The 15494-nt window shown below is 35.4% G+C and overlaps 1 protein-coding gene across 10 annotated transcripts in view; it reads right to left on the bottom strand.

Moving 5' to 3' along the window:
- NAV3 (neuron navigator 3) overlaps nt 1–15494 on the bottom strand; it is a 557486-nt gene that overhangs the window by 91711 nt on the left and 450281 nt on the right. For 8 of the 10 annotated variants that reach the window (XM_084516198.1, XM_084516196.1, XM_084516192.1 and 5 more), the window contains 2 exons: nt 14390–14509; nt 8369–8389 (listed from right to left, as the gene is read on the bottom strand). In XM_084516198.1, the coding sequence (XP_084372324.1) occupies nt 8369–8389; nt 14390–14509 (141 nt within the window). The remainder of the gene's footprint in view (nt 1–8368; nt 8390–14389; nt 14510–15494) is intronic. The other 2 variants (XM_084516194.1, XM_084516193.1) reach the window with 1 other exon arrangement.

Raw genomic sequence — 15494 nt, forward strand, 5'->3', positions numbered from 1 at the left:
AAAAACTAGCAGTAGAAAGAAGAACCCATTAATGAAGGGTGTATTTTAAATTAGTAGTAACTCAGAAATAATGGTGATAATGCCTTTCCTTTAAGAAATCCCTGTTTAACCAGAGAAATTAAAACTCTGGCAAAAATTTGGCTTTAAAAAATCCTTGCTTTATCAGTGATTTTTTTTTTTCCTATGATCTTTCTAAACTTTAGAGAAAAACAGCAGACAGAAAAACTTCATGGAGAAATATTAATATACATTAACTTTCAGGAAATGTATGAATGATTCCGTGTGTTCTCATCCAACACATTATTTTGTGTTTGCCAAAAAGAAGCCAATTAACAATAAAAATATATATACATACTCAGTAACCAAAAAAAGCCTTATGCTTGTTCAATTGGTGCAAAATTAAAGGAATCTGAGCATATAAAGTGAAACAATGTGTAAAGCACACTGATCCTACAAGTACTAAATCTCACTGCATACCTACCACACATTCAGTTATTTATTTGTATTCAGTAGTTACTGCTACATATTTCTGTAGTGCCTCAGCTATTAGCTTCATAAGATTTTACTGAAATCATAATATGAAGCCAATTGATTCCTAGGACTTGCACAAAGTCTTGATGGAATTGGCACACAGACTTTGTTACAAATTGGAAACTAAATATTTATTAGAGAACTTAGAAAGTACAGCAGAGAGAAAATCAGTACTTTTTTTGCTACTACAAAGAACTACTCTGAAGTACTATGCTGATAAATATATTTTCTGACATAATATAGCACTCCTTTATCTAGTATTTAATATAGTTTTTCTTCTATCTCATTTATCTGGCTAAAAATTTGCACATTCATATATTGCAGGTTAAATTCCCTCATTCATCCTAATTGTACCTTGACAACATCAATACCTCCAGGCCACACCAGGATCCCTATAGCCTGAGGGCAAATGGAATTTACCAGAATGATTTTTGTAATTGATTTAAATGCAAGTTACCAGAATGATTTTTAAAATTGATTTAAATTAATCAAATGGTTCTTCAGTGACCGTTTGGCTATGTGCAGTATCTGGCAATAGGTAGAGCATGAAGCTGAGAGAACCACACCACCTTTGCTGGGTTTTTAGGTCACTGAGCTGCTGGCAGAATTGCAGGGACTCCTAGGGCTCTCTCTGTACCACCTGGCCAACCTCCTCTGCAACAAAGGGCCCAGAATATTCCACTAAAAGTATCTGTTGCGTCCGTGCCAAAAACAGAGACAACAGAAATACTTGCATTCTTTTCATCCATACAAAATCATTTCAGAGCATTCTGGCTGAATTGGATAAGGATGTTGCGTGCTTCTATTTTCTTGGCATACTAGTAAGAGCCAAGGCAGCCCCATAGGCATATGTGACACTATACTTGTCATGGCACATATGCTCTTGGGAATAGTGTTCTCTTCAGTGTTCTTTTAATATCTTGTATGCACAGCCTCGGGAGTTTTCTTTAGAAGAACTTAGAAGGTGCTAAGGAGACACATGGTAATTTTCCTTTGGTACGTAATTAGCAACACAGTTTGCCTGTTCTTCATGATGAAGTCACTTCTCTGCTGTGTCTTTAGGAGCCTCCTGCTCTGGATTCAGCCAGGCCAACATCTTGCTTTCTGGCTGCCCTTTTCACATATGTTCCTTTTGAAAAATTGCTCAGGAAAGTACTAAGTCATTCTGAATACTCTCTGGCTAACTGTAAAGAAAATTTAAAGTGTGCTAACAATCTTTTTTGGGAAGTTTTTAATGGCAAATAGTCCTGCTTGTATGCACTGGAGACCCACAAGAAAGCCGACTACATGGGGGGCCCAGTGTAGGAGCTGCTCCATCTTTTTTAGAGGAGCCAAGTACTAAAATACATATAATAAATGTTAGGCTAATTAATTATATCACAGACCCATGATATACTCATGAGACTGCCACAGCAAAAATACACACACATCTAAAATCATACTGGTTCAACAGACCGGCTTTTATTCTACCAGGAACAGAAAAAGACACAGAAATACAGTAAGATTTGTGTCTAACTGAATTTCCTTAAAGAGTGAAGGCTTTCTTTGACATATACATTAATCTACAAATTTCTCCTGAGGGAATTCTACAGGGTCAAATGAAAAGACAAATTCATTTTTTCAATTTGCTAAATCTACAATCTACAATTTAAGCATCCAGATTTTGAATCTAATCACATACCGTTCAGGAAGACCTGACCACACATATGGCATAATCTCTACATTATGGCACACTGTTGCAAACAGGTTTTTTTGAAACTTTTTTTTTTTTTTTTTTATATATATTTGGAGATGACATAGGAAACCACTGGGGAAGATTCATTTGTTTTTAAGATCATTCAGGTGTATTTCTGTTTGCCTAAAAGATCAACAGTAAACATGTAAAATCCTAACACTGTCCTCTGAAAACTATTTTATTTAGTGTTGTGACCTTCACAGTGCAAGCAATAGTAAAATTATCAGAGTGATTACAGTTCTCATTTTTAAAAATGAAAATGATCTTACTTATTTCTACTAAATTTTCTTGCTTTTTCCTTTTTAGAGCTTATTTGTTTCCTGATGGCTGGGCTCACATGTTAGAATAAAAATCCTGCAAATCCAGTTGTGGCATATTTAAGTTGGGTTCACCTTTCCTAGGATTTATAATGGGCTTTTACCTAGAAAAATGCAACCAAGACACCAGGAACTATTACCTCTAAAAAACATAAACTGTCATTTTAACAACAAGGTGTTTTCTCAGCAACCAGTAACACAAATGGCAAAATCTCCTAAAAATTGAGGTAGAACTCCTAATTAATCTCCTCTCAAATATAGGAATTATTTTACATTACCTTTACATTGTCCTTTTTTTCTGTGTTGTACTATATGAGTGAAATCTCTTCATTGCACTGATAATTAATCTTTGTTTTTAAGACATTGTCCTAAAACATCACAGCTGACAGAGATGAAGAAAATATACTTCATATCCTCTGTGTTTCCCTCAAGCAGGGGACTGATGGGAGGCAGCCTGGTTAGCTGTGTAGTACAGGGTAGTCACTAAACTGTTTTAGTACATTTTACAGAAGTTCCTTTCAAGGCTTAAATGAATATTTGGATATATGTCATTATGCTTCTTTCTCTAATGGTACCTACTATACAGGCAGGGTGGGGACAGAGGCTGGAAAAGCAAAAGACACACTTTAAAGCCAGCTTTATGAGGAACACTCACTTTGCAAAAAGACCATCAACAAAACAATCTGAGCTCCCTTTGGTTAGATGTTTACAAGAAGTTGTAGCTTGAAAAGTGCTGATAGCAATTTGACATCATAATTACCTATGTCACGGCCGCAGCTGTGAACCCAGAAGTGAATTTCTGATTTCTTGAAAGAGAAGCTCAAAACCCTTATTCCTTAAACAATTCAATTCTTAGCAAAATGAATGCAGTGGTTGGTGTTTTTTGTGTTTGTTTGTTTTTGCTTTGTTTTGTTTTGTTTTGTTCCTGTTTTCATGGAGGAAAGACAACAGCTAAAGTTTTCAGAATGGGGCATGGCAGAGAAAGTGCTTGCCATGTTTCTGAAGCTTCAGGAGAACAAATATCATTTACAAAGCACTACATTATTCAGTTCCCCCTTCTATCAACGCCATGACCAGTGAGAGAAATAGAGCTTTTGTCTAGGAAGTAGTAATGATTCTGTAAGTGCTAGCCAAGCCCACTAACAACCAATACTGCACAAAGTATTGTTGACCTTCAATATTGTGCTGGGTTGTACCAGATAGCTGCAGCATATCCAAGAAATAACCGCAAAGAAGCAATCCAAAATTAATAAACTCTCTATTGTAAATTGTCTGTGATGGAGGCTGCTACTACTGCCCACACTGGAAATCTGCAGAAATGGAGTCTGATTTCTTGAAGCTCACTTACCACTACTCAGGAATTCAATGACACACTAAAATGACACTCATATACAAAGTCCAGTCTTAAAATTTCCTACACTGCCAATCCAATAGAATCATTCCAAAATAATATTTGATGGGTAATATTTTGGAAAACAGCACTAATGAAAATCTAGTTGGACTTTTTGCTTTCATAATTTATCTGGTAGGCTTTAAATTAACATTGCTGACATATTTTATTTTGAATAAACAAAAAGATTATTTTTCCTACATGGTTTGCCACTGAGTTTATCCATTTTATATTCACCCATTTCTCAAGAGTGTTTTTGTATCATTAATTTAAGTAATTAAAGAGAGAGAAAGATGTACAAAACAGGATATCATAAATTTCCTTCTATCCTGAACAAAAGGAAAATGCTTGTAAAATAGAGCCTATTCAGTGTTTTTGTTTGTTTGTTTGCTTGTCTGTTTTTTTTTTTTTTTTTTTTTTTTTGGTTTGTTTCTTTTTAAGTATCAAAAGATTTAGGTCATACATGACATACTAAAGCAATTCTTTTCATGAAGGGAAAGATTGTAACTCAAAGAGGAAAAAGAATAACTCTTTGAAGTTAAAGAAACATGCTGAATATTTCAATAGCTTTGCTGTACAGAAGCTGGTTTTCCTAACATAGAGCAATTCTAAAACCCCTTGGAAGGCAATTCCTTCCACTACAGGATGACCTCTAGATGACAGTATGTCACATCATCAGCTATGGCTGATGTAAATACGTATAGGTGTGTCACTTCGCTACAGTGATCCAGTAGAATTTCTTTTATGTTAAATGAAAGAAACAAACAAATACAAAACTTAAAATGAAAAATATATATATATATATTCAGAACAAGGGAGTTTCATCTTAACCACATAAACCAAAAGCTATCTGTCTATGCTGCTGGTACAGTCAATAGATAAGAGCCTCCAGATGGTGGTTCACGAGTCATGAAGATTATACACCTTTATTGACCACTTGCCTCTCAAAAAGCATTATATTTCCTTGTTACCCCAGACACAGACCATTCAATACATCTTGTCTACTTTGGTGTTTGAATCTGGCAATAAGTATCTCATAGAAAGACTGAGACTTGACTTGAAAAATTAAGTCAATCCTCATGGCTTTTTTCCTAAGGTTCACGATCTCGCTACTAAAAATGTACCTGCATTTTTAATTTAAATTAACACATTTTTAGATTTCAAGCAATGGCTATTAGTCTGTTTACAAATGACCAGTTGGAAGATATGTAATACATAATATTTTCTGTCTCTGCAGTCTCTTTTCAAGAACACTGTTCAAATCCTATCAGTTTGAAATATTGTATTTTCACTTTTTAGTTAGTATATTGATGGACTGGTAAAAATTATACCTTATTATCATATAAAAGAATTTAACATGTATAATCAAGATTTATTCCTAAACAAAACACCTTCAGGAATGAAAAATGCATGATCTGTCAATTATTTTACTACCCAGGGCAACACAATTATTTTCAAAGCTACACATGCTTTTAAGTTTCAGTAAAGCAATTCTTACTTTCCCAATTTTACCTACACAGTAGTTAATAGGTTTAGCAGCCATTTTACATTCTGTCCTGCAGTGTGAAACAGATCTAAAGCATCATACATCCCAAAGAAATATATAAGAAAATTTAAGACACTGGAAATTAAGGTTGATGCACACAGGTACCAGATTAGGAAAAGCTATTCTTTTAATTTCATTAAAATATTTTAGATTATTCAGTCCATTAAGCAGGCTCGAATTATAACTATATTGTATCCTTTTGTACAAAGCTTAATTTGCAAACTGCATTGAGGGTTCCACTCTTCAGTTTATACATCTGATTCTGCTTAAATTGTTATGACAATCTTTTGTTTACAAAGGAAATCTTTGAAGACTTAATATTTTAACAATTAGATACAGATGAGATTAGTGCTGTAACTTCAAAAGAAAACAAACTCCAAGCACATTGCTGCACAAAACACTTCCCTGTAAGCAGCTGAGGCTGTCACCAGGGACTCAAGGAGGGGCAGGAAGGCTTCGCAATGGCACTCAATGAACAGATTGAAAAGGGAGGATAGTCTTTGCCTCTCCCCATCAAAAGAAAACTCAGAGGTGACATAGTTAAGATTTATAAGTAAAATGTTGATACAAGCAAACTGAGGGACTTTTTTTTTTTTTTTTTTAAGATAAAGGTTAACACATGCTTCACTGTGCAGCAGGCATTATGCAGCAAGGGGTATTCTCTGTCCTGGCTGGTAGCTTTGCTACCACGATGCATCCTTTCCAGCTTTTCCTTCATGCTCTCTCCTTTTGAACAGACAGCTTACAGGGATGAAAGCCCATTTCTTTCTCTGGAAATTAAAAGGCTCCCACATTTTTATTTTATTTTTTTAACCTGTCCAACTTTAGACATATCCTTCTTTTCATTTTATGTGATCATAAACAGCCCATGACCAGATTTCAGCTGGATTCCAGTCTCCTTTTCTAGCCACTAATGATGAAGCTACCTTGCAATGCAATTGCCAATACAAAATGAATTTAACATCATCCTAGGACAGAGAGCTTTACTGCTTTGCTCTAAGAGCAGCACACTGAAAGGGAAAGCGTCAAATCCTTGTGTTTTTTCTCTGCTGTACTGTAAGCATCCCCACAACTGAAGTGGCAAATACGCGCTCACATCCTTAAGACGCTATACTTAATTTAACTTTATCCTTCCTTTCACCTGCCTGTTTTGTCCAACTGCCAACCAGGTGGAATAGCAAATGTACAAAAAACCAGCAGAAGTCGGAGTGGATCATTATGTCCCTTTCTCATTACCTCCTCTAGGTGCAAAAAGTGCTCTCTGTTTTGTTTCTCATCATATTAGAGTTCTGCTGAAGCTGCCAAATCCAAATGTTCTTTAAAGTGAACTTACACCTAATAAATTGAAAGCGACTGATTTCTATAATGTTTCAAAAGAATTGGTTTCTATGAAAGTGCTAATGGGAACATTCTCATAATTCTTATGTTTTGTTTGCCTAACACGCATATATATATGTACCAAGAAGTACCTCAATCTATTTAAGTAGCTATCATAAAAAACAGTTCTTCAATAAATTACTTAAGTAGTAAAGAAGAATAGCTTACTCCACAAAGAAGTAGGTCTCTCTGAGGCAATTTATAACAAAAGACAACTTATTGATCACACAACACTACATTTCCAATACTAAATCCTCAAAATCACAATTTTTATATTCAGTTTCATGAAGCATGCCTAAAACATGCCATGTTTGTTAATGTTAGGACTGTAATATCAATTGCACCTATTTTATTGTACATTTCAGTATGATTTTGATTTTTTAAATAGGTATGCAGGAGAATAAAATTATAATATTATTTCCTCCAGCCATCAACCAAATTAAGACGTTTGAAATAACTTCATATGTTTCTCGACTTGAAGACTCAAATATGCATCACACAAGAGATTTTAATTCTTTAATTTTACATTTCAGCCTAGGGTATTTTGGGTAATGATTTAAATCTTTCTACCCATATATTTTTCTAACACGAGGGAGGCTTGTTAGTCTTTGCTGACAGCGGAGAAGTAGTGAACCAAAATGATGCTACTGAAACTGTGAAGTGCATTTTAGGTAGTTGTTATTAAATATACTGATACTCTCTTCAGAAGTAGATTACAATCAAAATAAACCATCTGCATTTTTCCTGAAGGGAAGTATAGCAATCTGTTAAAATATATTAAGTCCAGCCTCACTTCAAATAACTTTGAAGTATGTAAACCAAACTTTGAGATAAACAGAAATAAAGAATGCAAATAGACTGCATGACATTAATACATAGCTCCACCCAGCCCACTTTGAAGAAGTAGATTTGTGAGAAAGTTAAATGCATCAGCTGCAAACAGACACCCTTCAGTTTAATGACCCTACAGCAAATTACAATGTAACTCACTTCCATTCCTTCTAAGTCTAAAAACTTACTTCCATGATTTCCTTTTCATAAAACTGAAATAAGTTGATATTGTGTCCTTTTCTGTCACTTGACAAAAAATGAATAAGATAAAACTTTATTTGTCATTCATTTCACATAATCACTTGCAGCTCATTCTTGTTTTAAAGTAAACATCTGCCATGCACTGTTCTTGCCTTTTCTGAATGTCATTCCTTATGTATGCTGGATGCAAATAAATATTTCTGCAGACATGATGTTGCAGAATCATGACAGTTAAACATACTAATGACAGCATGCTAACAACACAGTTTGCTTATGTTACTGATATTAATAAAAATATCTGAACCTAAAAACTTACACAGCTGTTAAATGTTTCTTTGTTTTGGTTTGTGTTTCTGTGAGCAATTTCCATAGATATTTAAAGCAACCAAGCAATGGGGAAACCTTACAAAATTACATCAAAGTCCAGTTGTTCTGCTTACCTTATATTGTCCAAATCCTTACTTTTGGAAGCATGATCAGAAATAAAGTCATACTCAATTCAAATGCAATTCTTTCTATATTAATAACGCTGTACAAAATCATATTACTGAGAATTTAACTTTTCATTATGCCTTATAAAATACGGAATTTATTCTCAAAGGGTCCTGAATACTTAAAGACATAATGAGCCAAAAAGCCTGGAGCGCTCCTTTTGACATAATTATTCTACTCTGCATGCATGGATACACACATATTTATGCTTTAGGTAGTTAAATTTAGCATCCTTAGTTTGAAGAAAAATAATAAGAAAATCAGCTACACATTGAAATAGATACTTCTCACTAGAAACTTTTCTTGATAGTATAACAGATGCCAAAATGAGGAAGGATTTACATCAGAGATTACAAAAATGCAGGATCATTTGAGAATAATAAAAGTAAATGGTGGGAAATGTTAACAGTAACAGCTGTGAAAAGAAATTATGGAAGATTAAAAGTATAGAAGAGAGCAACAATAGTAAAAACGGAGTTTTAAATTTAAATTGCTCCACAAGAGACATTCTTTAATTATGCTTTCTTGAGATATTTGAGTAATAATTGCAAAAACAGTGAGATATAGACATTTATAATTATTTCACTATCCTAAGGATCTACTAATACCGTCAAATCACAGCCAGGAGAATTACAGCAGATCACACGACTGGATGAACCAAGGTAATATTAAGCTTTATTAATGACTTTTTATTAATGACTTTTTTTTTTAGTTTGAACCCCAGAACAGCAATCCCAGGCATCCTTTGTGCTGAAGACAGGTGCAGCAAAGGTATAGGAAGCCTCCCACAGCAAAACTTGTTTATAGCAAAACTCCATTTTGACCAAGAAGGTCATAAAGGGCGAGCAGTGTATATATCGATTTTATGTCCTATTATTTATTATTTCATAACTACAGGACAAATATTATTATTTGTATAATTGCCATCGACACGTATTCCCAGAGCTGAATACAGCTAAAATATTGGGAGATGGAGGGCTGAATGTGTTCACAGAGTAGCGACCATGTATAAATATAAGGACTATAGATAGTCCTTTATCTATAGTAAATTCTGGAAGCAGTAAAATGAACAGGTAATGGTTGCAACATAGTAAAACAGTGATCACATCAACACCAAACTGCAGGGACACATAGCAGAGCAAATTGTTAGCACACTACTGAAACACATGGCATTACACAAAAGTAACAGGAGAGGAAAATAAAGTATGCTGGTCCACTGAACATTATCCCAAAGGGTCCAATTCCAAATACCACCAGCAATTCCACTGTACTGCCAAAACTTTCCAGTACAAGAATAGGCATCTTATTATATTATGATTTTAAGTTTGTCTTCATGATCTCTCTCAGCCTTTTCTGATACTACAATGAAACAGGGCTCTCGGTTCAATATCCCAATGTTCCTTTTCCAGAAGTACCATATTCCAGCTCAAGGTTCATCTACTCAAATAAACACCGGAAGAAGACATATAGTCATTCATGCAGGAAGTTAGTTAATAAATTACAGGCAAAATCTGGAATTATTTTATTATAATTATAATTAATAATGTATTATGGTGATTATGGTTTGGCTGAGAACAAACAGGCCATCCTGAGTGAATCTGAGATAACTGCCAAATCTTCTGCACATGTGACAGATGGTAGAAGCATTTTAAAAACTCCCTGTGCACAAGAACTTTGAAACCATACAAATGGAGCTCAGATTCGATGCAAGAGCAAAGCAGCTGAAGCAGGTAATAAAAGCAATAAAAGCACACTAAGCAGCACAAGTACCTGTACAGCTTTGGGCTTTGTCCAAAAAGAAAAAAAAGGTGAAAAGAATGGTGTGGTGCAGTCAAGAGGTGTGAAGGGAAAGTGATTGCACAACTTATATTTACTGTTGTGAAAGATACAGTGTTTTAAATTTAACATGTATAGGGTATGGAAGGACAACCTGGTTGAACTCAGTGGATCTACATCACCTTCTCAAAAGGGCTTCATTAGACTTGCTTAACAGTTTTTATGGACAATGCAGGGTGGTTTGGACTGATTGCAACTAACTTTTCAATAAACTTTACTCTTTCCAAGAACATAATTCATTCTGTGTGCTTATGTTTAATCTCTTTTGGCTCATCTTACTTTGAAAAAGGTTTTGAACTACAAGAATGTTCCTCAAATACTCCCTCTAAGAGTCCCGGAGGGCAAATTCTGGAGTGTAGAGCAGGAAGACAGAACAGTAAATGAAAAGTAATATGCCACTGAGAATTCGCCCAACCACATCTCTGCTGCAAACAATTCATCTTGTTCTATAACTAATTTCTTTTGGTATCTGAAGCAAGGTAACTCACAAGGAAGAGGCATTTATAGACAAAAAGTGTCCAAATTAAAATATATATATATATATATATATATATAAAGAACAATATAGCCATTGACATCTGATGCTGCCAGCATCCCTTCATCCTTTCACTTAACCATTACAATTCTTTCCCCAGAACAAGCAACTATGCTGCATTCCTTTCTATAGCAATATGCTTTCCAGAGCAGTATGCAAGCAACACTCAAGCCTTAACTTATGTTGCATTCACGTATTTAACTTTTTATGAAGTTGTTCAAAGGGCAATTCAATACTATTATTTGGATGAACTCTTTCAGACTACATAAGGAGATCCTTGAACACTTCACTTTCTGACATTCAGCAAATAAGAAGAAATGCAGGTGCCATCAGAAATTAGTTGAGAGTGAAATGAAGCTGGGGACCTGACTGTCTTTTTACACCGGTACCATGCCCTTAATTTTAATGAATTATTCCTGATTTATCCATGAAATGAGAATCACACCGAAAAACTATATTTTCCAGAAATGGCATTACTCTTAGAGGTATCATCAGCCCACCCATCTTAAGAGTACTGTACCTCCAGATCACAAAAATAAAAAAAAAGTTGTAAAAAAGCTGTAATTCAGGTTGTCAGAGAAAACCTAAGTTTAATTTTCATGAAGAACACGAAGCTGCTGTCAGCAAAAGTTGCTGGCTCTATTGACGGACAGACAGCTTCTCTCCTTGGGTGCCTCTTAATGTAAATCAGATATTTGAGGCTTATAATTTATTTTATCCCTGCACAGAGATGCCAGCAGAATCCTTTGCAACAGAAAGGCCTGGGAAAATCATGCCAATAACGAAAACGACTTATAATAATGATACTATAGAGAAAATGCATATGTCCTTGTCATATCTACAGGGCTGGCAGAAATGAGAATAATGCTCTTCCACAGAAGTTCATCATGCCAATAGCAAGGAATACCTTGAAACCCTGACAATTCCTTTTTTTTTTTTTCTTTGAGTAAAAAGCTAATATATGATACATGGGATAAGATGAAATCTCAGGTACCCACATTGTTGTGAAGGATCAAAACATCTTCTGACAAACAAAGAATCTCAGCAATCTCTGCACTGCTTCTTTTGACACCTGATATCATATCATAAATTTGACACATTTTGGTGAAGATCAGGATAAACAATTTTCTTCTCTTAAGTGACCTAGAACATTTTTTCTTTGTGACCCATTTTGGCAAAGATGCGTTTTGCTGTCATCAGAACTCATAAAAATTCTTGATTTTTTCCCACTTCCTAAACACCTTCTTGCTGCTTCAAGGAATAGCATACACACACACACACAAAAAAGTGTCAAGCACCATTAAGGTTGCAAAAATCAAGCACTGAAAAGTCAGAAAATGCTAGAATTGTCTAATCCATAATTTAAATCTGTCATGCCTGTGCATTATGATAAAGTTTTTAATTACATGATAGCACATAGTATGTTCCACGGCACCCAGTTCAGAGGTCCAGAAAAGCACAGGCTTTCATTCTTTGTATAAAGGAAAACAGTCATTACAAGTTAAATCCCACTTCACATCCATAATAGACTTTAAGCTCAGAAATGGTGCTGGGGCTCATTCATGCAGTTTGCTAATGTCAAGAGCAGTACGAGAATGTACAGTGAAGATAGCATATATGTAGATTTTAGTTGTTGAGATCAAATAAATAGTTAATGAATACGAATGAATTTCAATTTTTAAAAGCCTTGTGTCTTGCATAACATTGGCCAACTTTTCACTAAAGACCCAAAATAGCCCCCTGACAAATTTGAAGTCCCTGCTTCAAAACGTAGCAAGCGACAGACTCAGAGATGATAGACAGAAACACAGTAGCTTTTGGCATAACATTTTTAGCCAATCTGACAAAGCTATAAACAAACCAAAACAGATCTATGTACTGGGAGATGCTGGACAAGCTCATTAATTTAGAGATGATAGCCTATACGTAGCTTCACATGCAAAACATGTAAGTACCAACACACTATAGAACAAATTAACACGTTACTAAATAACACATCGAAGCAAAGCAAACACAAAGGTTTTGAGTGGCACTCAGGGTTTGAGGAATATGAAGAAAATTTTAAAATCTCTAAATTTGGACTTCCTTTTTTTCCAGAGAAAATATGTGTAGTTTGAAATATGTGTGTGAATATTTCAAGGTGGAAAGAGCTCTAACAAATTCACATTTCAGGTGAAAAAAAGGCATACAGAAACAAACAAACAAAAAAACTATATTAACAACGTTCTCTGTCTTTAATTATATGATTCCCAAACTCCAAATTTTCTACCATCTCTCCCACTTTAAGCTTAAGGTTCTTGTTCTCACATACAGAGCTCCACAAAGGTCCCTCCTGCCCACATCTCATTTCTCATTTTCTCCTTCTGTTACTGCCTGACTTCCATCCAAATTATTTTCTTAAACGCCTACTAACACTTGCTCTGGTCTTTGCATCATGTCATTACTTACATTTCAAATAACCAACCCAAACTATCTAAAATTGACTTTTTTCTGCAGGTTAACAAATGCTAATAAGTCAGCTAAACTATCACTCTCCTCCCCTCCCCCCCCCCCCCCCCCCCCCTTTTTTTTAAGTATTTGGAATCTCTAGATGAAAATTACCTTCTATGTCCCAATGCACTGCATGCACTGTTTGATTAATGATGACTATATCTGACTCACATCACAGGTATGTTTTCACCTTTTTCACTGGAAAACTGTGAGAAATGAAAGTAACATCATACCTAGATTATTATCCCAGAACTTCTTCAAATAATTTGCTGGGTTTGTAAAACCAAAGCTGCTCCACAAACTTTTTGTCCTTTCCTCATTAAACAAATTGATTTTAAAAAGATGGGACTGAAATCAAACCCCTAAAACTCAAGAATGCCAAATTTCACAGCTGCTGCTTATTTTTGTGATGGTCTTACCAAAACCTCAGAGCTGACAGCTCTAAATTCTGCAAAAGTAGGGTTATGGATTTGTATTCCTCAGCGATGGACACAAGCCACCAAATCTGAATCTACTTTCAGCTCAAGGAAAAGAAACAGAAAACCCTTGTCTAATCTGCAGAAATGGGAGTATATTTTTATGCTCCCACCTACATATACATGTATGAGGGCATGATAGTGTTATCTCTTTTCACACTGCGTAAACAGTGGAATATAAACCCCACTTATCGCTTCCCACTGCTCATGAGCAAAACAGGCAGAAAACAAGGCTCTCGTTCCAACCAATCCCAAACATATGTTCTGACCCACTTCATCAGGCTCTCTGCTGCCTAGGGACTGTGTGTCCCTATGATCATCTACTGACAAGCAACCCATAAATTCATGAGTCAAGACTGCAGGCAAGGTCTCAGCTCCTCAATATTTTCTCTCACATATTCAATAATAAATTCTTCCTCTAATTCCCCTTTCTTTGTGAGAAATTTGCTTTTTCCCTGCCCATTGTGGTATTTGGAATATTCAGTGGTCACAAATCTAGCAGTCTTTGAAGCACTTTGAAGTGCTTTCTCTTGCTGTTTCTTGTGAACAGAACAGTGATATATTAGCAGGTATGAAGGATGAAAAATATCTAGAAAGCTCAGACAGCTTTTTACTAGGAAAAGCACCGTTACCTGTCTGCATCCACAGTCACGTCATGAACTCCTCTCTGAATGACATCTCGAGAAGCAGCTAGGTCTGGTATTCGGTTCAGACTTCTCGTATATAGGTTGAGTCCTCCATCTGTCATGTACCTGAAAATAAATGTTTGGTCAATCAGTGGGAAATACAGCCATCTGCCAAACATGTTTCACTCTAAAGTTAATGGACTGTGGAATTCAGATATTTAAGGTAAGGGCTGCCCTGTTGGATGGTAGACTTATATTATTCTCAGCTTATGTACCCAGTGCAGGGAGATCAGGTATATGCTCATTTTCTGGGATCATTTACCTTCTTCTGTGAAGGCTTGTATGGAAACCTGCTTTGCTAAAATATATTTATTATTTGCCAAAATAAATTTATTTACATTTGAGGACTGAAGCCCTCAAATTACCTTCATACGTTTTAAGTACATTGTAAGTGCTGCGGTCTTATCAAAGAACAGGACTAGATGAAAAAAGCATAACTCTAACAGAACACAAACAAACATATAAAACCGTACATCTAAATGGGAATAGAAATTGAGAACCTAAATCCACAGTCCCTACTGGGATACAATTGCTTATATATGAAGATAGATGCTGCTGAAGCCCTTACAATGGTATTTAAGAATCTGTTTCTACCTGTGTTCCCCTTTCTTGATTCTTACCACTTCACATTACAGTAAATGACTAATGAATTCAACAGTGAGAAGAGTGCTGCTTACTCACTAGAGAACCATTAAAAGATGCTGAATTTCAAGCAGCAGCAATGATTTATGGAATGTCTACCTACAGTTTAGTTAGCTCTGTGAGCTGTTTAAATTGGTGCTTATAACTGAGCAGTACCATGAGCCTGTCCCACTCTCAAGATCTTTCCATTATTTTCTTAAAGTACCTTGCATTAAACTGTCTTTCCTCATAGGTTCCTGTTTTAGTGTGTTTTTTGTTTGTTTGTCTTTTCCTGCTCTCTTGCTCTTTTTTGATAACTGAAAAATGTTGGCATACCCCAGCAAGCCTACTTTTAATTTGTGAAAAAAGAAAATTTACAGGCTTAGTGAAAAAAGCACGGTCCCATTGCTGGAAGGATGGTGAAAATGAT

This window comes from Aythya ferina, assembly GCF_964211825.1.
Source record: "Aythya ferina genome assembly, chromosome: 1".
Taxonomy (NCBI): domain Eukaryota; kingdom Metazoa; phylum Chordata; class Aves; order Anseriformes; family Anatidae; genus Aythya; species Aythya ferina.